The sequence below is a fragment of the Copadichromis virginalis genome, linkage group LG5, assembly GCF_057382275.1.
Source record: "Copadichromis virginalis isolate Kocher_CV1m ecotype Utaka linkage group LG5, C_Virginalis_male_GT1.1, whole genome shotgun sequence".
Classification (NCBI taxonomy): Eukaryota; Metazoa; Chordata; class Actinopteri; order Cichliformes; family Cichlidae; genus Copadichromis; species Copadichromis virginalis.
This window is the reverse complement of record NC_140622.1, coordinates 23529386-23556224: the sequence shown is the minus strand read 5'-3', so window position 1 is coordinate 23556224 and position 26839 is coordinate 23529386. Positions and strand designations below refer to the sequence as shown.

Sequence of the window (26839 nt, the reverse complement as noted above, 5' to 3'; positions counted from 1 at the left end):
CAGACATCTCCGAAATCATCGAAACACTTTTGCAAAGAGGCTGTATCTTGACAAACCGACCAGACACATGAAGATTAAACCACTACATTCTCGGCTAAAAAAAATATTAAAACGGTATTTGGTAACACACAAACAGGGTTTTTCAAAGCTCAGTTCTGTTAGCTTCCACATGCCGGTTGTTGTGTGCTAGAAACAATGGCCACCAGGCCAAAGCAATGGTTTTGACTCGATCAGCGTTAACCCCGCCCCCTGAGTTTGATGGGTGAGGCTGACAGATAAAATTATTTCATGATGAGAGCCAGGCGTCAGGACTGCCAAAATGAAATAAATAAATATATCATTAAATAATTAATTAAATGTGTCAATAATTAATGAAATGTGTCAATAATTAATTAAAATGTGAAATACATAAATAATTAATTAAATGTGTCAATAATTAATTAATTAAATGTGTCAATAATTAATTAAAATGTGAAATACATAAATAATTAATTAAATGTGTCAATAATTAATTAATTACATGTGTCATAACTATTTATTTAATTAATTAATTCCAATTTTAATTAATTATTGCCACATTTAATTAATTATTTAATGGTGTATTTAATTAATTCATTATGGCAGTCCTGGCGTTCCATACTTTGCATGCAGAAATGTTTATATTGCTTTCATGTGATGTATGAACCACTGCTACAAATCCTCCAGCTGGCAGCTCAGTGAGGTCTCTTTACAGCACATGACATTAACAGAGACGGCTTAGCTGCTTTGCTTTAGTTATTAGCCAAAGTGCTAATCTTATACACTCGAGGTCTTCCTGTCTGAGTGGAAAAATACAGCAGGGAAGTGGCATTAAATAGGATCTTTGTCACAGCCAAAGCTCTTTTTTTTTCTAATGCGTAACGTGCAGAGCAATAATTGGGTCAGAGGAGTTAAAGCAAACCACGGTTACTTTGTTTCTCACTTTGGCTCTGTTCATGACATGTTTGCTGTGTAGAGCTCTCGCAGTGTAAGCGGCTGAGAGGAATACTGATCAGTTTTCTGGGGCTGGAAAGGGGCTCTTGGGGGCGGGAGTTTGATGATGGAGAGGTAGGTGTTCACCGCGTTTTTCTTTTGCGCTTTACGCTTTAACGCCAAAAAATGCGGCAGCACTCTGTCGCCAGTTCAATTCCCGATTATCCTACGAGCTTAAGTTCAACGAATGAATAAATTAAGCTTATAAGCAATGCCAAATAATCAGCTGAGAAGTTCTGAATGTGTGCAATAAAACCCCCAGAGCTCTCTGTCAGTGTGAATGAGAGCTTTAAAGGTTTGACAGCAGTTGTCCTATAAGTGTGGAGGAAGTGGAAGGACATTGGGGTGAGGGTTTTCTTATTGTTTTTTTAAAAAAAAAAAAAAAAAAAAAAACAAGAAAAACAAACAAACGAACAAAACCAATACAACTTAATTTGCTACTGATTTTCTCAGCATGCCGAGGGAATTTCTTAAAGGAAGCAGCCTGGACGTACCCGGACAAGAAAAAGGTCTCATGAAGAAGACTCAGTTGCTCGACCGCGGCCAGTGGGCGAGCAAGTTGGAGTTTTTACTGGCTGTAGCAGGAACATTGGTTGGCCTGGGAAACCTTTGGAGGTTTCCCTACTTGTGCTACAAAAATGGGGGAGGTATGCAGATCAAACATATATCCCCTCTGCTTTTCTGTCATTCTCTCAAAATTGTTGATATGTGAACATGAAGGGTAATGCTTGAAGAGATTTGCCCCAAGCGAAATCTTGTGGCATATTTGTGTAATGATCCTCGTGTTTCTACTCTCAGGTGCATTTCTTATTCCCTACGTCCTGTTTCTGCTTGCTTGTGGCATCCCAATGTTCCTCCTGGAAACAGCTATGGGACAGTTCACATCTCAGGGATGTATTACCTGCTGGAGGCACTTCTGCCCCTTGTTTGAAGGTCAGTGTATAAAAAAAGCTGAAATATGTAAGTGAGAGTTGATACTGTGTGAAAACATGCCCTCTTTACCAACAGTTGAATTGTCCTTTAGTTTCACATAAAAAAAAATGCACATTACTTTTTGGGAATTGCATGTTAAATAAATTTCCGTGAAAAACAATAACTCAAATAATAGGTTTTATTTTTTGGAGTGATGTATGGTTATGTATGAAACCATGAAGTAAGCGCAAAAAAGTTTTTTAGCTTTACTTAACTTTGTTCAGAGCACAAGTGTGAGTAATGTGTTGTATCTTACAGTGTCGAGACTGTCGTGCTGTCTCATCTACTGCACTGGTTTGTGTGTTCTTTGACAGATCTGACATATCTGACTGACACAGAACATTTCCCTGAGAAAAAAAACATCAAGGTCGAGATTATACGTTCTTCAGAGAATTGCAAAATAACTTGTTGACTTAAGAAAAAAGAAATCAGTTATGTTCACTGCCAAAAAGAAAAGCTTCTCATGTCTAGGGAAGGGTATTGATAAGATTTTCATGATTCCGATTCCATTTTCGATTCTGTTTGACGATTCGATTCTTTATCGATTCTCTTATCGATTCTTTTTTAAAAAAAAGGAGAACACTAAGGTCGATTAGCTTAGAACTTTGTTTTATATCTTCTCTTTGAACAAGATAGAAATTTAGGAGTAACATGGCCTTACAAACCCAACAGTGAGATCTTAAGAGATCCACAGCCTATGGCTCTTCAATGGGGTGTCACAGGGTCCCCAGGAAAAAAAATTGTAAATGTAAAATAATAAAATAAATATTCTTCTGTAGCAATAACAAAGTATAACATAAATTATTCTGCAGCAATTACACAAGAATATCCAGTAATGTCCCTGCCTACAATTAAACACATTCACTTACCAAAAATCGAGGGCATCTGCTTTGGCAAATGGGTGCAAGCCTTTTACCACAAACTTAGTCACTGCTCGGTGACATTCGTCTATCCTGGCCTGAAAGGAAACGCTACCGGTAGACTGCAGCGAGAACTGCCAGCATCTGAGCCAGACTCTGTCTGTCTCTCTCATCATGGTCACCTAAATGCACAGTAATGGCAGGTTTTGTAATAAGGCAGATCGCGCTAACATAATATGCACTGTTGTTGATTATTTACCTGCCGCATTAACGGGAGAGGACGTGCTGCTGGGTTGAGATTCACGAGTCCGGAGTGGAATTAAAAACACGACATTCATTTAAGCTTATCGCGTGTTTTTTGCATATTCGTAGTGTTTCCTCCCTTAAATGAAATATCTACTTTGCAAGTATTGCAAGTTGCCCCGTTGTCATCCGTTCTTGTAAAGTATAACCAAACTTTTGAGTGTTTGAGCCTCTTAGGTACCATGTTTCGATACCCATCCCTACTCATGTCTGTCCCCAGCACATACAGTGCAAAAGTATTCGGCCCCCTTGAACTTTCCCACATTTTGTCACATTACAGCCACAAACATGAATCAATTTTATTGCAATTCCACGTGAAAGACCAATACAAAGTGGTGTACACGTGAGAAGTGGAATGAAAATCATACATGATTCCAAACATTTTTTACAAATAAATAACTGCAAAGTGGGGTGTGTGTAATTATTCAGCCCCCTTTGGTCTGAGTGCAGTCAGTTGCCTATAGACATTGCCTGATGAGTGCTAATGACTAAATAGAGTGCACCTGTGTGTAATCTAATGTCAGTACAAATACAGCTGCTCTGTGACGGCCTCAGAGGTTGTCTAAGAGAATATTGGGAGCAACGACACCATGAAGTCCAAAGAACACACCAGACAGGTCAGGGATAAAGTTATTGAGAAATTTAAAGCAGGCTTAGGCTACAAAAAGATTTCCCAAGCCTTGAACATCCCACGGAGCACTGTTCAAGCGATCATTCAGAAATGGGAGGAGTATGGCACAACTGTAAACCTACCGAGACAAGGCTGTCCACCTAGGAAGAAAACCCCTTGGAGTCTGCAAAAGACTTGAGACTGGGGCGGAGGTTCACCTTCCAGCAGGACGACGACACTAAACATAAAGCCAGGGCAACAATGGAAGGATTTAAAACAAAACATATCCATGTGTTAGACTGGCCCAGTCAAAGTCCAGATCTAAATCCAATCGAGAATCTGTGGCAAGATCTGAAAACTGCTGTTCACAAACGCTGTCCATCTAATCTGACTGAGCTGGAGCTGTTTTGCAAAGAAGAATGGGCAAAGATTTCAGTCTCTAGATGTGCAAAGCTGGTAGAGACACACCCTAAAAGACTGGCAGCTGTAATTGCAGCAAAAGGTGGTTCTACAAAGTATTGACTCAAGGAGCTGAATAATTACGCACACCCCACTTTTCAGTTATTTATTTGAAAAAAATGTTTGGAATCAAGCATGATTTTCGTTCCACTTCTCACGTGTACACCACTTTGTATTTGTCTTTCACGTGGACTTCCAATAAAACTGATTCATGTTTGTGGCTGTAATGTGACAAAATGTGGGAAAGTTCAAGGGGGCCGAATACTTTTGCACTGTATGTGCTGGGGACAGACATGAGTAGGGATGGGTATCGAAACATGGTACCTAAGAGGCTCAAACACTCAAAAGTTTGGTTATACTTTACAAGAACGGATGACAACGGGGCAACTTGCAATACTTGCAAAGTAGATATTTCATTTAAGGGAGGAAACACTACGAATATGCAAAAAACACGCGATAAGCTTAAATGAATGTCGTGTTTTTAATTCCACTCCGGACTCGTGAATCTCAACCCAGCAGCACGTCCTCTCCCGTTAATGCGGCAGGTAAATAATCAACAACAGTGCATATTATGTTAGCGCGATCTGCCTTATTACAAAACCTGCCATTACTGTGCATTTAGGTGACCATGATGAGAGAGACAGACAGAGTCTGGCTCAGATGCTGGCAGTTCTCGCTGCAGTCTACCGGTAGCGTTTCCTTTCAGGCCAGGATAGACGAATGTCACCGAGCAGTGACTAAGTTTGTGGTAAAAGGCTTGCACCCATTTGCCAAAGCAGAAAAGAAAACTGCCTGTGACTCCTGAAAACCTGATGGATGTTGTGTACAAGTCCACGTGATCCACATGACACATTTTGCAACTCAGAGGAGAGGTGCAGACTTTGGGGCGGAGCCAGGCATTGCTTCCGTCTTTTTAACCACTCTTATAGATTTCTTAACCTTTTATTTGCTGTAACTCCTGCTGGTTGGATACGGTTTAAAGATTAGTCATTACAAGGCATGTTCGTGGAGGATTGGCTCTTCCCATAGTTTTAGCACTGTTTTGACATTGCCCTTACTGAGGTTGTAGTGGAAAACCACCTAGATTCATTGTGACGATAGCATCTACAGTAGATGGTCAATAGTACACATTAGGACATAAATATATATAACAAGATATGTGAACATGGGAAAGTGTTTGATTTTTGCTTGTTGTTATATTACTGTCATGATTGTTTGTGCATGCTTTACATCATGACATGTATCCATATACAGTATGCTTTATATATTTAAAATATCTTTTTGTTTTCCTCTTTTATCCCGCTGTAAAGCACTCTGAATTACCTTGTGTCTGACTAGTGCCATACAAATCAAGTTGACTTGATTTATGAAGCTGACTCACACCCCTTCCATTCATAAATATGGCAGAGATGTTGAAACACTTTTTTTTTTAAAAAAAGGAAGTCAGTTCTACCACGCAGAGGTGTCAATATTCCCTGAAGGGCAAGTTTAACCCTAGCGTAAAATTCTCACAGACGTGAGAAAGTCTCTCACGCCTGGATTTGGGGATCCTCTGCCATTCCTCCTTGCAGATCCTCTCCAGTTCTGTCAGGTTGGATGGTAAATGTTGGTGAACAGCCATTTTTAGGTCTCCAGAGATGCTCAATTGGATTCAAGTCAGGGCTCTGGCTGGGCCATTCAAGAATAGTCACAGAGTTGTTGTGAAGCCACTCCTTCGTTATTTTAGCTGTGTGCTTAGAGTCATTGACTGGTTACAAGGTAAACCTTGGGCCCAGTCTGAGGTCCTGAGCACTCGGGAGAAGGTTTTTGTCCAGGATATTCCTGTACTTGGCAGCATTCATCTTTCCCTCGATTGCAACCAGTCGTCCTGTCCCTGCAGCTTTTTTTTTTTTTTTTTTAGCAAACTCCATGGTGGCTTTCATGTGTCTTGCACTGAGGAGAGGCTTCCAGCGGGCCACTCTGCTATACAGCCCCGACTGGTGGAGGGCTGCAGTGATGGTTGACTTTTTACAACTTTCTCCCATCTCCCAACTGCATCTCTGGAACTCAGCCACAGTGATCTTTGGGTTCTTTTTACCTCTCTCACCAAGGCTCTTGTCCCCCGATAGCTCAGTTTGGCCGGACGGCCAGTTCTATGAAGGGTTCTGGTCATTCCAAACATCTTCTGTTTAGAACTGATGAAGCTTCTCGGATGAGAGGTGAAACGTCTTCATGCAACTTAAAGAAGTCCAGACGCTTTTCTTTGCAAGCTCCTTTGACTACGATGACCTGGATGACTGAGAACCTTCACAGACATCTTCTGTTTAAAGATTATGGAGGCCCCTATAGTCTTAGGAACCTTAAATGCAGCAGAATTTTTTTTGTAACCTTAGGTAGCTCTGTGCCACAATTCTGTCTCTAAGCTCTTCAGGCAGTTCCTTTGACCTCATGATTCTCATTTGCTCTAATATGCATTATGAGCTTTAAGGTCTTATATAGACAGGTGTGTGGCTTTCCTAAGTTCAATCAGTATAATCAATCAAATGAAGGTGTAGAACCATCTCAAGGACGATCAGACAAAATGGAAACACCTGAGTTAAATGAATAAGTATCACAGCAAAGGGTCTGAATACTTTGGACCATGTGATATTTCAGTTTTTCTTTTTTACTAAACCTGCAAAAATGTCAACAACTCTGTGTTTTTCTGTCAGTATGGGGTTCTGTGTGTACATTATTGAGGAAAAAATTAACTTAAATTATTTTAGCACATGGCTGCAATAAAACAAAGAGTGAAGAACTTAAGTGGGCCTGAATACTCTCCGTACCCACTGTACATCTGTAATGGCCTTAAAAAACAAGAATTGGGTAAACAAGTTTGAATTTATTCAGAATTTTCTGTAATCTACACAGGGTTATAAGTATGCATGCAGACACAAATATATTTCTACACTATCATTTAAATACTTCCATAAGTAGGGCTAAAGGCAAGGCATATTAGAGTAACTTCTTGTTATGTAAAAGTGTGAAAGCGCATTAAGTTAATTGCATTGGATGCCAAAATGTCAAAGCAAAAATGTCTGCTGCTGTATTTTAAGAAAACATATACATTTTTAGTCAAAACAGTGAAATTTGTTTTATATGACAAAATAATATATAGTCCAAAATAAGTATTTGGCTTGCTATTTTCCGCCAGCAAAGTTTGCAGTTGCCAATTTGGAAGTGTGTCATGTGATTCAAGTCAAAGCCCTGGGACATTTTTCTTTGTATCTCTGGTATATGGAATATGTTTGTGGAAACAAATGACACCTGATCTTTCAGCTGAGCTTCTCTGCACTTACACTTGCTTTCAACTGACATATTCTAATATAATTTATATTTAAGTCACTTAATCTTATAAGCAGTGAACCCGTGATGGAAGCTAGGGGATAATGAACTATTGCTAATTGCTAATAAGAGACTGCAAGAAGCATTCCTTTAATCTGAAGTTCATAGAGATGTCCCCAGTAGAGTGCCGTGAAGTATAGTTTATTGCTTTAACAACTGGCATGTTCCACGAGGATTCATGTGAATTTGTTAGAGGAGAATATTTCATTATTTCATTAATATATTTCAATATATTAGCTTCTTATCCCCGAACAGCCACCAAACATCTGCTTTACCAACAGTATGGTTTAAAAACCAGTGCACTTCACATGCATCAGTGTCAGTAACCCAAGTTCCAGCTTCCATTAGCCCTTGTGAAGCAGGTGTAGTTTCCGGGATATGGTTCTACATCACGAGGGACCTGCAGGAAACAGATAGTGGTGAGTGTGACAATTAGTATCATAAGTGATTGAAGAGTTTTGGAACGGCAGTAAAACATCTCAGAACTGATGGACTATTATTACTGTCCAGTTTAAAAGGCACCCTCCTAAGCAATTGGAGACTTTAGACTGTGGGGCTGTCCAAAACATTCAGTCTAGCCATACATTTTTGTCTGATCATCATGTGGCCATTGTAGCCTTACTGCTTGGAGGTCCTGCACTAACCTCCATCTTTGTGATAGGGATGCTTTCTTTACAGGAAACAGGTGTATTTCCAGTTTAACCTGGTAACATATGCTTTCAAAGAGGGAGAGTACTGTACGCCTGGGTGTCTCTTTTCTTCAGCCCAATCCCTTGTTTCCTCAAATCTTGTTACAAAGGCTTCTAAATCCTGCCACCTCTCAGTTTTCCTTTTCGCTAATGACACGTTAGGAGCTTCAAATCCTCTGTACTGGCCTTTTTCTTCAGGGCCTAATTTACAGGCCACCACTATGCTCCCTTCCAATATAAAGCTGTGAGGAATAAAGGGGCACTTTGGGTTTGAAGAAGTTTCTGCTCATAAGCTGCATCTGAGCCCGGGTCGTCTTTGTAAGACATGGTGCAGTGTATGCCTATTGTGTTTTGGATGTCTGTGTAAGGTCCTGCTCTGCGTCGGGTCATGTCATGCAACTGTGGTGTCACACTGCTGGGGCCACTTGGTACTATGTCCAAACTATACCAGTACCTGGGTGTTTTTGGTGAGAAATGTACAAATGTATCTGTACCATTTTTGTTCATCCTGTCCACCTTGGTCCCATTAACCCAGGTAATACGGAGTTCACCTGAGCAACTGGTCCGTGGTCCGGTGGATTTTGTTGTCACTGTGAGATTTTCCCCTTTGTCTCAACTGGAGACACTGGTCAGTCACACACAAACCATTTTAAATAGCTAGTCTTTTTTCCAATTTATTTTTATTTTATGGTTATTTATTATTATTATTATTAACATGCACAAGCCCTCAAGTGCCTGACTCCTAGTAATAGGCCTACTTTATTCTCCACTCGAGGTTCCGTGTTAGTGGCCCAGACCGCTTGCTCCCAATTCAAGTTGCTCCTCTGGTTCATGGATCTTGTCACACTTCTAGTTGCCTCTGCTCCCGGCCTCTATGTCCTCAAACGGTGTTTTTAACAACACTGGGGGGGGGGGGGGGGATCTTTGATTGTAAGGAATCCCAGACACCCCTGTGCTTGGTCTCGGTCGCGTTCCCGAGGCGAGTGGGGTAGATGGATCTGACTCGAAGGACCAAACTGTCAGAATAAAACTAAACAAAAATAAGGAAAAGTCAAGAACTGGAGCGTTTGTTCTTGCAAGGGACCAAAAGCATCGCTTTTGCATCGCACAAGGTTTCATGCAAGGGGTCGAAGGGGGAAGTCCCCAGTGAGCTTTTTATTAAACTTTGTTAATCCGACCCTCCTTTGCCTTAAGACTGTCACACAATAACATTTTTCCTTTTACAGGCTTCTCACGAGGACAGTTATGAGTGTGTGTACTGTAATGAGCAGATAACTTTTTTTAAAAAAAACTGGGCATACTTCCAATCACTAAGCGCACTGAGTTTATCCTTCAGTATCATACAGCTCATACTAATTAGAAAACACTGCATAGGATATTTTTTCCAAAATGGAGCCTCAATTTATATGAACAAATTGGAGTCTATTAGACAGATATGATTCAAACCACTGCAGCACAGTGCCTTTAATACCCACAGCATTCTCTAATCACAGTAATAAAATGTTATGGTTAACAGTATCAAATGCTGCACTGAGGTCAATGACAAGCACTGAGATGAGTCCACTGTCAGAGGCAATAAGAAGATCATTTGAAACCTTCACTAAGGCTGTTTCTGTGCTGTGATGGGCTCTGAAACCTGACTGAAACTCTTCAGATAAACCATTCCTCTGCAGATGATCTGTTAGCTGTTTGACAACTACTCTTTCAAGGATTTTTGAGATAAAAAGAAAGTTGGAAATAGGCCTTACCTAGGATGACTACTGCCAGCTTGAAGGCATGTGGTACATAGCTGGTAAATAGATTTAGGCTCATCATATTTAAGATTGAAACATTGACACACATTAATGGCAGGAGGAATGGGGTCTAAAAGACACGTCGATGGTTTGGAGGAAGTAATTACTGAAGTTAACTCGGAAAGATCAATTGAAGAAAAAGACTCCATCAATGGTACTGAAGGTAGCTGTAGATAACGTTACATATGTGAGATGATTATGAGTCGTTTTTTTCCTAACGGTTAAAATTTAATTTGTGAAGAAGTTCATGAAGTCATTACTAGTGAACGTTAAAGGAATGGTTGGCTTAACAGTGCTCTGACTTTTTGTCAGCCTGGCTACAGCGCTGAAGAGAAACATAAGGTGGTTTCTATTTCCTTCAATCCGTGATAATAGTAAGATGTCCTAGTTTTCTGAAGGGCTCTTTTTTTTTTTTTTTTTACATGCAGTGGGCATTCAGTCAGACCTTCTCTTGGTTGGTTCTAACACATTTTTTAAACAACAATGCATTGTGTAATGAATTAGCTTTCCCAGACTGTCACCACCTCTCTGTCCCTCTTACTTTGGACTGATGTTAGCACCATTATTTTCAAAATAATTTCCAACAGCTACTTTCCAGATAGTTCTGTGAAACTCTCTTGCAGGGCAGGTTTAAAAAAACAAACAAAAGTACATTAAATGTTTTGGATGCCATTGAAATTTACTCCATATGCTGCAGTATAATTTAATTGCCTTTTTATAATATATACTGACTCCACTTTATCTTCTCAGGTATTGGATATGCAACCCAGGTAGTGATTGCATATGCTGCTGTTTCATACATTGTGATCCAGGCATGGGCTTTCTTCTACCTCTTTTCATCCTTCAGTGCTGAGATTCCATGGGCTAGCTGCAGGAATTCCTGGAATACAGGTAGCTATTCAAAGCGAAGGAAGATTTCACTGTGGTCATTCTTTATTTCAGAGTTATTGACATGGTGATCTAGATGATTTGGGGAATCTCACATGACAGTGAGGTCATTTTGTGCTTGACAAATGTGTAGTCTCTAATATCTCTTTTATCAAACATAGATTAAACTTTGTTGACATGGCTCTGCTTTTTTCTTTGTCAGAGTCTTGTTTTGAATTTGATAAAGCAAATGCGTCATCCAACTGGACAGCAGCTGCAAACGCAACAACACCAGCAACAGAATTCTGGGAGTAAGTGTAAATGACATGTGTCTGACCTCGGTAGATGGATTTACCTCTGGAGCTTTTGCCGAACACTGAAGCCATCAGTCCCTAAATTTCAACAACATATATTTGAGTTATTGGAAAGCAGCATTTCCATACTGGTTAACCAATAGCTGCTCATTATTTCTCAATAGTTATCAGAGTAAGCAATCTGTATACACATGGTAACCACACTACATAATCAGTCCAAATACAATTTCCTGATTGTTAATCTGGAACATCCATCTTTTTAGCTCTCATTGTCTTTAGATGTGTTCTTGTAATCTGGTACAGATGTAAGATCCTTTTTGGGATGGATGCTGATAATTGGCGATAATACCATCAAGTCATTTTTGTGTTGGATTATTCAGATACTGATTAGGTCACATCGTGTTTAGTCATAACACGCGGCTGTACACAGCTGTACGCTCATCTGGCCCAGTCTCGATTCTCAGTGTTGATAAAAATTATGAACTCGCCAAATATCAAATTATGTAACTGCTTGAAATATCACTTTGTACCACATACAGCATACCACCTTTGTGCTATTGGATGATTTTAATCATGATACTGTTGGTCACGATTATGGAAGGAGTGGTCCTATTGATATAGTCAATATTAAGAAGGTATGATTGGTGCCTTCTTATCACCATGTATGTCATAAATGTACTGACATCAGTAATGTGATCAGTGGCATGCTGATACTTTTGTGGCCAAGATTACTACTAATCATATACTCACAACAGTCCTGAACTTAAGCACTTGGCGCTGAATGAGTTTAAGTTGCCCCTGATATGACTGGTTACAGCCAACTAGTGACTTCACACATTAAAATGCAGCAAATCTCTATGTATCAGTTTGTTCACAAACTCCTCTTACATGGTCATAAGTTATGCAACCAAACTTGGCTGCTAAAAGTTCTTATCTATTTTACATATTATGATTCATCATGTTGCCTAGTAACCACCAAACAACACAATGCAAAATGAGTCATTTACAGTGATTATAACACCTTATCATTTTAACTCCATGACAGTAACATGTCATTTACTGAATATAATAAAAGTATAATCATTTCTGATTCCTTTTCATCTGTGGTGTTTACTGAATAAGTATTGCACTGTATCATTTGATACATTAATTGATTAAATCAAGGTTCCAGTATTTGGGATTTTACAGTATTGTGCAAATGTCTTGAGCCACCCCTCATTGTTTATATTTTTCCAAGTTGCCAGATTTTATTGTAGTTTATTTTATTTTATTTTTTTTATTTTTTAAGTGCTCAATAGTTTTGAAAGTGAAAGTCTGAAAGTCTTTCGAAGTGTTTCTTTGTTGCTTCTTTGTTGCTGTGTTACTAACTACTAAACACTGTCATCAATCATTTAGGTGTAGAAAAAGCACCTAACTCTGAAATGATATCTTTAGGCACTTTGTGACTAGCAGCCTGTCACAAAAATACACTTTTGTTGGAATTAGACAAGTGGATAAAAGAAGACGTATCAGAACTAAAAGACTATCTGTAGAATTGCATTCTAAATAAATACCTTGAACATATTTTAGGTAATGAGATTTGAATCCACTGAATTTGTTGAAATTATGTGCATTTTATATCTATATAGATAAATAAGGGAGGTTAGTGTCTGGCTGATGGGCAACTACATAACTGACTTTCTGGTTTATTGTAAATAAATATTGTAACATTTGCATTGTGTCAACTCTGTTATCACTTATAGTAGTTGTGAAAAAAGTTCTTTTGCGCCCAAATGGCTTTTGTTTTAACAAATAATATGGGTTTCTTTTCAGGAGAAGAGTACTGGGTATATCTCAAGGGATTGAGGAGATTGGTAGCCTGAGGTGGGATTTGGCCTTGTGTCTCTTACTGGCATGGATCATTTGTTACTTCTGTGTTTGGAAAGGAGTGAAGTCCACTGGAAAGGTAGAGAAACATCTTTAAAATATGATTTATTAGTCTACATTTAGAAAATAAGTTCTGTAAACACAGTTTATACATCTACTATCACATCTGCGGTACCTTTTGAAGTAATATTGCAAGAATACATTTGTGAACCCTTGGAAAATACCAGGATTGTTTTAATTGGTCACTGAAAAGAAAATTATCAGAGTCACATCCAAGGTCTGGTTGCTGAAAGTTTAATCGTCTCATATAAATTTGTTGGTGGGAACATATACTTCAATCAAAAGAACCTTCATAGGACCTTAGAAGGACAATACAGAAATACATACAAGCTGGAGTTTATCAGGATGTAACAAGGCAAAAGTTCAGGACTGTTGGTACTCTCCCTGGGAGTGGCTTCCTGTGTAGATTACACTACTGCACATCTCTTTTAGAATTGCACATGTGCAATTCTAAAAGAGATGAGTAAGAACCTAAGGTAACAGCAACCCCCTCTTAAGTTTCAAAGATCACATGGTTCCAGTATTGCTTAATGTTCTGTGAACAGCTCAAACTAAATCTGAACTCTTTGGGAGGAGGCACAGGGATGTATTTGGAGGAAGAGGAGTTACACCTAAATGCAGACAGCAGTCATGTCTCATTTTGCAAGCAAAAAAAGAGAGACAATACTATGGCACAAATGAGGAATGTATTGTCTGAAATATGTTTAGATGGAAAAAAAAATGTTTTCTTACACCAAAGAACATCAAACTTTACACTGTCCCTGTGATGTCTGCTTTGAACCATGCATTTCCTTCTTGTTGACAGGTAGTTTACTTTACGGCCACTTTTCCCTACGTGATGTTGGTGGTTCTGTTAGCTCGTGGACTCACTTTACCAGGAGCCATAAACGGCTTAGCTTTTTACCTGTATCCTGACCCCACAAGGTTGGTGGACCCTCAAGTAAGTAATAAGATCAAAACAATGTGTCAATACCAAGAAAAGCTGCAAGCTTGCACGCTACCCACGGAAGCCTAAATACTAAAATACCTACATTTTACACAATGAATATCATCATTTAGTGATGAGTAAACTAATATCTGTGTGTTGGCATCAGGTTTGGATGGACGCGGGTGCACAAGTCCTTTTCTCCTTTGGGATTTGTCAGGGGAGTTTGACGGCTCTGGGCAGTTACAATAAGTATAACAATGATTGTTACAAGTGAGTACGCTCCCCCGCCCATGTTCTTAAATTAAAAAAAATATGCTCAAAAATTCTAGTAATCTTATTGTTATGACAAGATAAAACTGCACTAAACAGATGTTTTCAACGTTATTTAATCCCTGGCCACTTAGTTTTAAAATAGCCAGCAGGGAGCACCAAAGTGATACTTTCATAAAACTGCACAGGCTTTCTTAATAACATGCAGACTGTAAATAAAAAAAGTTTACATAATGCTCAAATCCTGTACAACTTTTTTCTTCTTACTTAATATCTTGGGCAGCAAGGTACTTTTTTTTTCATATTTCAACATTTTAAACAGCTGCTTTTGCTTTAAGTGTGTTTCTTGTTTTGCTCTTTGTTGAATGCTGTGTGTTTTCTTCTGTCTCCACAGAGACACATTTGTTCTGTGTTTGGTTAACGGAGGATCCAGTTTTGTTGCAGGGTTTGCAATCTTTTCTGTTCTGGGATTTATGTCCTACGAACAAGGACTGCCAATATCAGAAGTGGCAGCTTCTGGTAGGGCAGTCATTACACAACTTCTGTTATATTTAATGAAGTCATTACACTGTCAGTGGGTTTTATTAATCCACTTTAAAATACCCCCCCCCCCCCCCCCAAAAAAAAAAAAACAAAAAAAAAAACAACCAATCAACCAAACAAAAAAAACCCCAACCAAAATCAAGGCAAAACAAAGCAATGCTAAATGGAAAAGCTGGGCCTGTGTTTTTACTTGGCATGGAAATGGCTTTAATTTAATTTTGGAGACAAAATTCCTGTATTAGCTTCTCTTAGCTAAGCACGGCTAATACAGTAATTCCCCGCCTTTAATCCTGAACAATCCTCCTGACCTTAAACTCCTTCCAATGAAATAAATGAATGCTATCAGGTCATTATGCCTAACAGTAGGATGTTGCAAGAATTTGTGAGTCCAGATTTAAAACATTTAGAGTGCTGTAACTAAAATATAAATTGGGAGAAGGCTGCAGTAAGCAGTTTTATCCAAAAATATTTAAGTTGCCATCAATGACTGAAAATATTTCTGAACAGGACCTGGCTTGGCATTTATTGCCTATCCGCGCGCGGTAGCCATGATGCCTTTACCTCAATTATGGGCTATATGTTTCTTCATCATGGTCATCTTGTTGGGGGCAGATACACAGGTTTGCTTTAAGCCAATAGAAATCCTGTTTATTTTTCACCACTGTACATGTTTGGTTCTTAGTAAATGTGTTTGATTTGTCTGCGTCTCTTGCAGTTTGTGAGTTTGGAGTGTTTGATGACCTCAGTGACGGATATGTTCCCCAATGTGTTTCGAAGAGCTTATCGTCGAGAATTGCTGCTGCTCTGCCTCTGCTCTGTTTGCTTTTTTCTCGGCCTCCTCCTCGTCACCGAGGTGAGAGCTCTGATTAACTTTCCCACAAGTCTTTACACTACCCTCAGTAGGGTGTAAAAATGGACCAGTGCTCATTACTCTTAACTTACTTCTTTCTAGGCAAAACTGAATTTGTATGCATGCATTTGTTGTCTTTATCTTTGATTAGCTATACCAATTAACCTCTCTGTCTTCCTGCAGGGCGGCTTGTATTTCCTTCAACTCTTTGATCATTATGTGTGTAGCGGAAACAATCTTCTCCTTCTTTCTGTGTGTCAGTCGATAGCGATTGGATGGATATATGGTGAGTCATTAAAATCCGAGAGTCAAATCCTTGCATGTTTGCACAGATCTGGCTAAGAAAGCTGATTCAAATCCTGCTAATCCCACATTAATTGAAAATACACTTAAGACTGCTTTTATTGAGTCGCTTATTACTAAAAGGCCAAAATTTAGGCTTACTGTATAGGCGTTCATTCCAGCTATTCTGAATCTTGCTCAGCTGGGGTCACAAGAATAAGCCGTGTCTTGTGGGTACTGGCTCAGCACCACTTTACCAGCAGCTTCACTTTTTAAACACTTTCTATTGAGGTGGAGTTTTCCCTTCAGGCCCAGTCCAACAGCACAATTATGTGAAGTTAGTGTTAAAAAAAAAAGCTCTCAAATTAGTTAGAGGTTAAAATTATGACCACTAACTACTGCATTCTTCCAGAGGCTCATCTAATATTTCCTATATCTCCCTCTTGCTAACTAAGGAATTCGTTAAATCAGTGGTTCTCAAATTGTGAAACAGAGTGACAGGTGGGGTTCTCACCTTTTGTTTATGTACTCATGTTGAAATGTTGTTGTTGATGCTTTGCTCTTTTCATTTTTAGCTTTTTTAGCAAATGTTTGGACATTTGCCTTGTGAAAAAAACTGCTTGTATTTACTGCCACTGGCTGAAACATAACCTGAAGGCATAATGGATCCATCCTACTGCTTAACAGCTGACATGTGTTGTGGCTAGAAAGTTCTGCTTTAACTTCATGTACCCATAGGACTTTCTCCGTTTAGCCTAATTTAGATATACAAACTTGCAAACCTCTGATGCTGAATTTAGTGTCGATTATGCATAAAAGTCTTGTGGTTTGGCAGGTGTTGCTAGAGGTTAGGTTTTCTTTCACACATCAACTTCCTTTTAACTACCATTTGTTAATAGTGTTGCAAACTAAAGATACCTGGAAATCCGTCCTATAGCTTTTTCCTACTTTCCTTGCATCATTTGTCTTAATATTAAAAATACTAAGGAGCTACTTAGATGAGCCAGTGGCTGCTGATTGATTGGCTGATGTGGAACTTGTAACCTTGGTAATCATCTGAGAGATCAAGCTAAGCTTGCCTAAACCTTTGCATGGTTTGGTTAGCTCTAAAATTGTACAAGATGTGTACAGTGTGCCCGTTATTTACTAGAAGCAATGGCCTGAAACATTTCTATTCATGTGATGGAAGAAACTGATGCTTAAAGATAATGTGCGGGATAGTGCTGAGGTTATTTAGACTGGAGAAGATGTGGTCATATTTTGTATGTTCAAAAAAATTAATATGCAGACCTTCATTTTACTGTTTTTCTTTGTGCTTTAACTAAATGTGTCATTTTCAAATGCATTTAGTGTTCCTTATGTGTGTACTTTGTGGCACCAAATCAGCTGAAAGTAGTGATTCTTTGAATGTGAATGAACGCAAAAGATCTAAAGAACACTAAACATTCAACTATAACAACACATCTGCAATGCATGAACAAAGCTTTATGGACCGCCTCACAGTGTTTCCTGGTTAGGATGAGAAAAACATTTGGTGTGTGAAGCGGTGATGTCAGCTGATATCTTCATTCATATCTAAGTGTAAATATTGTTATTAAACTCTTTGTGAGATGGTGATGCTCAACTAGGACCGAACCACTGGCACCACGGTGTCAATAATCATAATGTGTCAGATAAATTGGCAAATACTGATTGCACGACTGTTAAAAATCAATTGTCATCTACTGACATCGTACAGCTATCTTATTTAGGAACAGTGATGAGAATAACGGCGTTACAAGTAACGGCGTTTCTAACGGCATTACTTTTTTCAGTAACGAGTAATCTAACTAACGGTAATCACGGTCACTGTCTTGCACAACACCTGGAGCTAAGGAGGCAAAACAATCGCATGAGTGCTGCTGTTTGACTGAGGAAGAATAAAGTAGTCGTGGTAAGCCAATCACATGACCACTTCAACATGACAAAGCAACAAGGTGATATATACCAGTTTTTAAATTGTGTTGATAGGCCACGTAAAACCAGAGTCATGATAAACAATATATACGCGGCGTTTTTTCCTCAATAGTTTTGTCACGTTTACTGTCTAAGGACAGCGCTAGCAAGCACTCTCTGCTTATGAGCAAAACAAACAAACAAACACACAAACAAACAAACAAACAGGGGAAGTTTTAGGAGTGATGGTGAGAGAGAGAGAGAGAGAGAGAGAGAGAGCGAGAGAGAGAGAGAGACAGCAGAAAAAGAGAGAGAGCGAGTTTTGAGACGTGAGAGATTTGTGAATTTAGCGTGTTTGGAGTGTGTAGTTAATGTGTTTTCTTGTGTAGTTAGTGTGTAGTGTTGTGGATAGTTTTGTGTTGTGTGTCAGAACAATGAGGCGACTGCTGTCTCCAGGTAGAAAAAGGAGTGAAACACCTGCTGCTGTCAGGCCTGCAGGTATCAGGCTGTGATGTTCTCCTTTATAGTGGACAGAAATTATTGTTTTGGAGTGGCACAAATAATTTGTGTGGCATCTTATTGAATGCAGAACAGCTGATTGTTCTGTAAATAGTTTGAAATGGTTATTTAAAAAATCAAGGTAAAAGGTAAATGGATGCAAATAACTTTGTTTGCAAAACTTGTGCATAGGATTTTAAAATTGACAATTTATATTTGCATTTAAAGTTCTGAAATATGATTCATTAAACATGTTTGTGGTTGTTACAGTACAAATATAACTTTTCTACTCTGATTTTATGTTGTTTGTCTGATTTTAGATCAATTGTGTTAATACAGTATGTCAAAATGAAAAGATGACTGTAAATTCAGACAGGTGAGGTTGTGCTGAAAAGAATGAGACCAAACAAGGCAAAGTAAATCGTTTTTAAAGGTAAAATGTGGAGGGAAAATCAAAAGTAGTTAAAAATGGCCAATTATACCCTGGACCCCAGAGGGTTAAACATTTTTTTAAAGTAACACAATAGTTACTTTCAAGTAATTAATTACTTTTAGAATATTGTAACTCAGTTACTAACTCAGTTAGTTTTTTTGAAGAAGTAGCTAGTAACTATAATTAATTACTCTTTTAAAGTAACTTGTCCAACACTGTTTAGGAATGACTTTCACTGTTTTGGTTGACTTTGTAGAAAGCATTTTATGATTCTATTCATTAATAACTCTTATGATTTTATTATTATTTTATCAGTCCTGGTAAAATTTATAGTGATAATTCTAACCTTGTTATTAACTTCTCATGTTTTGCTCAGGTGCTGATCGTCTTTATGACAACATTGAAGACATGATAGGTTATCGTCCCTGGCCTCTAATGAAGCATTGTTGGCTTTACGTTACCCCTGCTGTGTGTCTAGTGAGTGAAACAGAGTTCCTAAGAACACAAGTAGTCTAATTTATTCATGAAAACTTGTGGACTCTTTTTGTGATAAAGCACCAAACAACAATTGAAAGCTAAAACTTCCTCTTCTAGTTCAGGAAATAGTTTGAGGTGAGGAATGAACAAGAGATGCAAGTGAATAAAGAAGAGAAAAAAGTGTCCATAACCTTCCAGTGTCATTGTGGCATATGACTCTGTGATAAACTGTGCAGGGTGCACCCTGCTGGTGATACACTAAAACTAGTATGAGACAGTTATACGAATATGGTGGCGAGAGATAGGAAAAGTGGGGGGAAAAAAGAGAAAATCTACTATAGTTTATTTCATTATTAATTATTGTGTGTGTTTGTTTTCATTTATTTCAGGATTATTTTTTAGAGACAGTTCACAAAAACAGTCATCTCAAGATGTATTTTATTGCATAATGCAAGGACCCTACATTATCACACTATGAACAGCCAGCAAGGCAAAGCAGAAACTAAAGGACTTGTAGACAAATGTCAATGAGCATCGTGCCAGATAAATATGTCAGCAGGGAAAACAGGGGTTTGGAGGGAAAGTGACACCAGCATCTGCAAGCAAGATGTTTCTTGACCAAAAATCAAATTCTTTAATAACTTATTTTAGATTTGCTGACAATGAAGGAACAATGAATCCACAGAAAATATTCCCAGATGAAGAGAACACAAATCAAAAGTATCCATATACATTTAGAGTAACTGTAGATAACCTATACTTAGCAACCTATACTCATTGTACTTTCCCTGGTGATGATAAAGATTTTTCTAAAACTGAATTTCTTTTAAAATTTCAAAACTTCATTGTTGTGTTGTTTGTGTTTCTTTCAGGGTACTTTTGTCTTTTCAATTGTGAAATATAAGCCTCTCAAGTTCAACAAAACCTACGTCTATCCGACCTGGGCGTACGCTTTGGGCTGGTTTCTTGGACTGTTCTGTGTTCTTCTAGTTCCTCTGTGGATCATCTTTAAAGTTACTACAATGAAAGGGACAATTTGGCAGGTATGCACTCAGTAAAGAAAACAGGAGCACCACCGAAACACCATTAAGCTCCCAGGTGATCTTGTTACTAATTCAGTTCAGTTTAGTGTTAAATGTTTTTCCACCATGACAAGTGCAGTCAGGCTAAGGTAGTGTGGCGGATGGATCAAAACAGTGTCCATGCTTGGATTCAGCAGTGCTGTGTGCATGTCTCCTCTTGTTACTGGTGCCGAACAAAATATTTTAAAAATCTAAAACTATATGAGCTTTTTAATCTGCCAACACATCAGAATGTTCTTTTCTTTAACTAACAGCCCAACACATTCAAGAGCATTAAACCTTACAATTCTGTAGTTTAAAGTAAAAGCTTTTCACATCAGTGTCCTTAAAGTTGCAGCCTCTCTGACACAAGTTATTAACACAGACAGTTCAGCAACTCATCTTAGGCCAAAAACATTAGCAAAGCTGGGCACCAGACAACAAAATACTTCCTGATGGATTACCTTAAACTTTAATATGCTTTTGCTGCCAGAAAAGCCAAAAGGCCGTCATTAGATTGGACTGGCTGAAAGGTCACTGAGTTAAAAAAAAAATGCTCCAGTGTCGTTCAGATAAGATATCCATCTGGAAACATGTAAGAATAATGAAAAATCAGGGGCTCAGTAAAGTTATCCCCTACATCCTGTGTGGGGGCATTAATATCTGTACTAAATCCCATCACAATCCATCTAATAGTTATTAAAACATTTCCATTAGAAGTCCTGAGTTCATTCTGGTGTTAGAGGAACAGTCAGCAGATCAAGTAGAAGACTCCCGGCCATCATCCTGTCTGTTAAACTGTAAACTTGTTCATTTTCAAAATTCGTAGAACAAACAAATTAGCAGTAATCTAATCAATAGTGAGGGACACTGGGGAAGCTGTAATAGGTGTTTGGTCATTTCTGCACATTTTGAAAAGTTATGATTTATTGCAAATGGACTGAACTGATCGTCTTTCCACAGAACCTCAGGCAGCTGTGCGTCCCGCAGAGCTTGACGCACAGAAAAGCAAAGCAGCCCGAGCAGTGCCCTTTAAACCCAGACATTACTCTTACTCCTGTTGCCAACGAATACAAGGGAAGAGGTGGAGCTGAGATGGAGATGCAAGTCTGAAAACCATAACATTTTTATAAATTTTTCAGATGTGATGTTTTTATTTTATTTTAAACTCAAGGTTTTGTAAAGGAAATACTGATAAGATCATTAATTCCGAAGACTTCTAGCAGAGTTCAGAGGCAGGTCGAGTTTTGAGAGACCGTGTAGACTAGTGACTAGCGAGGTAACTTTATTCCCCGCTACATTTTTTGTCTTGCTAGCAGCAATCAGTTTCAAATCATTCCAGTGTTTGGTTGGCTCTTATTTAGCACCACAATCCTCAAACAAAAGCACTTGAGCCTTGTAGTTGACTTTCACATTAGATTGCCACAAACACTGCCACAATTTCTGCTGATTGATAGAATTCATAACTGTAACTGTGGTGAAATGTACTTTTAATAATGTGGCAATAATATTGATAAGCCTATTAATGTAGGCAGCTGGAAAAAGTTTTTCTAAATTTTCTCCTGCATCTATGCTGAATCTGTCTTACACTGCCTGGTCAAAAAAAGAAAGAAAGAAAAGCAACCACCCGTATTTAAATAAGCAAGCTGGTAAGAGAATGATGGTGAACCATCATCTTGGGGAAAAAGGATGAAATTTTTTCATCTTGGGAAAAAAGTTTTATGAAGCTAACAGCATTTCCACATTGTTAAGACAGTACAAGTTGTGTGGCTTTAGGAAAACTACTTATCAGTGGTCAGCTGACTACCGCTGATGTACTGAATTGCCATCAATGTGGTTTTTTTTCTCATGATTCTGAGAAGACAAATCGAGGATTCAGCAACTCTGAAAGATTAGATTAGATGAAACTTTATTAATCCCTCGGGTGGGTTCCTCTGGGAAATTCAGTTTCCAGTAGTGCAGCACCGACAGAAGTTGCATGTTACAATAAAGGGGATTGAGAGTATGGATGTGAGCATATGTAACACGTGGCGACACTAAAGCGGTCGCACTAAAAAGAAAGATTCTTTAAAATACAAGGGGGAGCAAGAGAGTCAGATACCACGGGCACAGAGAGGAAGCAGGTCTGATCAGAAACAGTTTATTACTAGGCCAGGGAGCACAAATAAAAACACCCTTAAAATGCACATAATAAAATGTTGTCAATCTACTAAAACTAAATAAAACAATTCTAAAACCCGTAAAACTACCATTTTCTACATTCACCAAACCCCCCCCCGGTATAATTATGCCACATGTTCATTATGGGTCCATCAGCAGGCCAGGAATTTCTTCTTTAGAGCAGAGTCCACGCCAGCCTCGTCTTCGGCAGACAAGAAAGAGCCTCCCATCTTCTTGTCCTTCCGCTGGCCCATCACTTCCCAGCCCGGCTTGAGTTCTGCACCCGAATCCATCATGCGACCACCGCCACAGCTCCCCTTGCATCGGTGTCCTGTAAAATAACAAATAGGGGCCAGAACAATGGTCCCAGAAGCGGCCCTGGCTCATGGCCATGGCAACCCTCTCCCAATCCAGCGGCACCCAGTAAACAACAGTAGAGACCCTACTCACAAATGCAGGCAGAGGTAAACCTCTGCCCTGCTGCCAATCACGCGCGTTGTCTCTTACTGTTGCCGTTCCATGAGGTCAGGACTGGGTTGCCGCGTCACGCTGGCCATCTCGCATTAAACTTCCAGTCTGGGGCCTCTCTCCTTCAGTGCTCAGCTAGCCTGTTTTTAAAAGGTCTTTACACAGCTGATAGGCCACCTCTGGACACACCCCTGCCTCAGCAGGTGGTCCCTATCAGCTAATTTGTCCCATGTGCAGCCAGTCCACAGTGGATAAAAACCATGTCACATAAAACACTAAAAACCATGCAATAGAAACAGAATAAAACCATGCAAATAAAACGACACTCATAAATAAACACTAAAAATCAGAATAAAAACAATATACAAGATAAATACAAATTTCCACTGTGTGACACATAAATATACCAAATATGCACATATACACATATATACATACAGAATATATAATATGGATGAATAGGAATACCAGTGGATTGCACATTTGAGTGAGTATATTGCACAGTGATTATTGCACAGTCAAATATAAGAAAAAATATTGCAAATATTGCACAGAGTTGTTTGTGGAACACGAGACAACATTTTCACACATGAATCAGCTGACACAATACAAGATCTTAGTGAAAAATTTGTGCAATTCTTGCCTAAGATTATGAAACGATACCATGGGAATTTGCGTTGTCATCAAAATTTGAAGCAATTCTAATAAAACATTTGAGTTGTTCTTGTTTTTTTGACTTGGCAGTGTAAAATTTTTAATGGCCTTTTTTATTGTTGTTGTTGTTGTTGAAAGTGTTACTTGCTCCCTTTGAAAGAAATATATTAATGTAATATTCTTGTGCCAAAAGTTCCCTTTCGATATGAAGGCAACTCAACACTGAGTTGACTCGCCAACATCTCAGTTGCCTTCGTAGTGTCATATACCACAAACACCACTCAAGATGAGTTTGGGTTTGTTTAGTTTTTTTAAATGACCACAGGGAAAATTAGTTAAACCACTTCGTAGTACAGCCCTCAGGTCTCTGCAACATGCACAATAAGCAATAATGTGTCACTGTGAGGCATAGAGCAATAACACACTTTTGAGATAACAAGGTTTGTGAAGTTTGCCAACACTTTTTTTCAGTAAAGGATAAAGGATTACAGCCTGTCACCTTGTTCAAGGATCAGAAGATGCAAATTATCACCGTCCACTGTGACCTCAGATTATTACACAATCTGAAAAAAACACAAACAAAAAAATCAAGTTGCAGCTGATGTGTGTGTGGATACAGTGAGCTCAACATATATTTTATACACTGACATGGTTTCTGTTATTTTAGCTGTGTGGGTAGGAAGATTTTATGTTACGTACAGTTATGAATTTGATGTAGACGTGGTTGGACAAAAATATTGCTTTAATCATTTACAAATTCTTGCAATAATTATATGTTGTCCGTCATCTTGAGGGGCTCAATTATAATTGCACTAAAGCCATTTCATTGATATGTGTGTGCTTTGTCTTTTCTTTCTTTTAAGTATATTAATTCTTCATACATCAAGCAGGTAAATGTTTGAGGGGTGTTCAGAAGGTGGCATTTGCATTTTAAGCTGCTGCTGAAAATTTACAACATGCAGTCAAAGATGCTACCAGTGAAAATGAATGAGTGATTTTTACATTGTTAAAACATTAGAAAGTCATTAAAGAGACAGTGAGAACATTAGAAGGTCAAATTCAGAGAAAAGAGAGAAAACAGTGGTGAGGTCTGCAAGATAGACCTACACATCCATGGAAGAGGATGGTTTCTGTGGCTGAAGAAGACTTTCCAGGAGCTGGGCATGTGATTGTCCAAGTCTATCGTAAAGATAAGTGGCTGCAAAGTGCAGTGGTTTACACATTCACTTGATGATTGAAAGGTTCCTGGTTTGAATCCAGCCAGAGACACAAATCCCTTCAGGGTTTGTCTGGTGTGAAACTTTCCCACATCAAACATGCTGAGGATCCTGCTGTGGTGAACCCTTGTCACAATGGAGTAGCCAAAAGTAGTTTCTTCTTATTGTTCTGACATAAAAAGAAGATAAAAGCTGGTTAAAACTAGAGATGGCACGATACCACTTTTTTATGTCTGATACCGATACCGATATCATAAATTTGGATATCTGCTGATACCGATATGAATCTGATATAGTGTGTTTTTTAATCAATATAACTTTTTTTTAATATCTTGCTGCATTTTGTATAAGTTCATACTCAAGTTTAAATAAACAACAACACTAAAGCTATTCTGTTATACCTGTATGTAAAAAAAATACACTGCACCCAAAATATTTCATAGTTCAGCAACACTGATCAATCTAATAAAGTTAAACCTACTCCATCCTTCCTATTCTGGTATTTTAAAGAGTACTTAGCCGAAATATTAAGCAACCTAACTAATAGGGTTGCAAACTCCCAGCAAAAGAAAACAGGGAACCACCACCCACCCTCCACCTCATGATGCTTAATCGATGTAATCAACTTTAATTTGATGCAGTGTGGAAAAAAAATGCACAGAATTAAATTATTTTTCAAGAATAATTAAATAGATTCAACATCTTTCTTCAACAGAATTGCAGACTGCACAGATGGTATCTTCCCAAAGGAAAAAGTATTATAGCTTACTAGGGTATATTAGACTTAACAGTTACTATATACAGTAATGGACTTCTATACATTTTACATCAGATTAAAACTTTGGGTGTAAGATTCAGAAAATTATTTATTAAAAGCTAGACATTTTAAATGAGAATAAGAAAGAAAAGTATGTCTTTGTGCCCCCTTTTCCCTGTTAATGCCCTATCGGGGCATTAACAGTGGACATGCATATTAGATCGTTTTTTAGTGAAATATAATCCCTCCAGAAAGGCAGGAAAAGCCCGGAAACTTACTTTAAAACTAAATATGTTCCCTAAAACGGTGGACAGAGCTACAGACCCATGACAGCCTTACACAGGTAGCCAGCAGCTATGACCAGCACTACTTGTGGAGTTAATAAAAGGACAGGTAATGTTTGTCGCGCTGTTGCACACACAGCACGCTCGTTTGTTTCAGTTCGTCAGTTGCAACAAGACAGCTTACCAACGTGTACGTAATAAGCTAATACTCCTGTGTGCTACACACTACAGTGCACGCTGTACACCTACTTACTGGGTTTGTCGCATCAGTCTGTGTCTCTGAGTTAATTTGTGTTTCTCCTACAGCTCCGGACCGCAAAAAATGCGCGTGCTCTTTGTGAGCTCGTTCCCGGCTCGTAACCAGCGCGTTCTGCCGTCGAGGGCGATCATTGGTTAAATGTGATCATGTGACTGATGCAAGCCAGATCCTTTTATTTAGCAAAACTATGATTAATAGTTAAATATTATTGTTGAGGGGCACAGACAGGACTCCGCACGCACACACACATAAAAAAATAATAAATAAATAAAAAAAATTTAAAAGTTGCCTCAACAAAAGGGCACTTTGGGCACTCATCAGGAAAGGGGCGGGTGCTCAAGCCCCTCTAGCCCCCCCCCCCTCTGCACGTCCCTGTATATATATATATATATATATATATATATATATATATATATATATATATATATATATATATACTATGTGTGTATGTATGGATGATCATTTAAGAAAGAAAACGATGTGTGTGTGTGTGTGTGTGTGTGTGTGTGTGTGTGTTTCTTTCTTTTCCCGCAGGACAGATACCGAGCATGCCCACACCCACGGAACACCTGTGGGCGTAACGGATTTTGACAGGT

The 26839-nt window shown here is 38.7% G+C and overlaps 1 protein-coding gene and 1 long non-coding RNA gene across 2 annotated transcripts; one reads left to right on the top strand and one right to left on the bottom strand.

The window, feature by feature from the left end:
* Positions 1-1020: 1020 nt before the first annotated feature.
* Positions 1021-24556, top strand: LOC146709751 (sodium- and chloride-dependent GABA transporter 2-like). The gene is made up of 15 exons (XM_085456860.1): positions 1021-1086; positions 1465-1658; positions 1810-1944; positions 10811-10951; positions 11151-11238; positions 13054-13186; positions 13973-14107; positions 14262-14365; positions 14760-14884; positions 15416-15528; positions 15624-15761; positions 15942-16044; positions 19283-19383; positions 20256-20426; positions 21408-24556. Exons 1-15 carry the CDS (start codon positions 1076-1078, stop codon positions 21555-21557), a joined length of 1842 nt encoding a protein of 613 aa, XP_085312986.1. The 5' UTR covers positions 1021-1075; the 3' UTR covers positions 21558-24556.
* Positions 24205-26484, bottom strand: LOC146709750 (uncharacterized). Its single transcript, XR_014920480.1, has 2 exons — positions 26238-26484; positions 24205-25112 (listed from the first exon to the last, which is right to left on the bottom strand). It is a non-coding gene; the product is annotated as an uncharacterized LOC146709750 (long non-coding RNA).
* Positions 26485-26839: the final 355 nt, after the last annotated feature.

Bases quoted from the DNA above. Each gene is read 5' to 3' on its own strand.
- LOC146709751 (XM_085456860.1), top strand. The intron at 10,952-11,150 runs GTAGCTATTCAA...TTTCTTTGTCAG, and splicing joins CAGGAATTCCTGGAATACAG to AGTCTTGTTTTGAATTTGAT. The intron at 19,384-20,255 runs GTGAGTGAAACA...TGTTTCTTTCAG, and splicing joins TTACCCCTGCTGTGTGTCTA to GGTACTTTTGTCTTTTCAAT.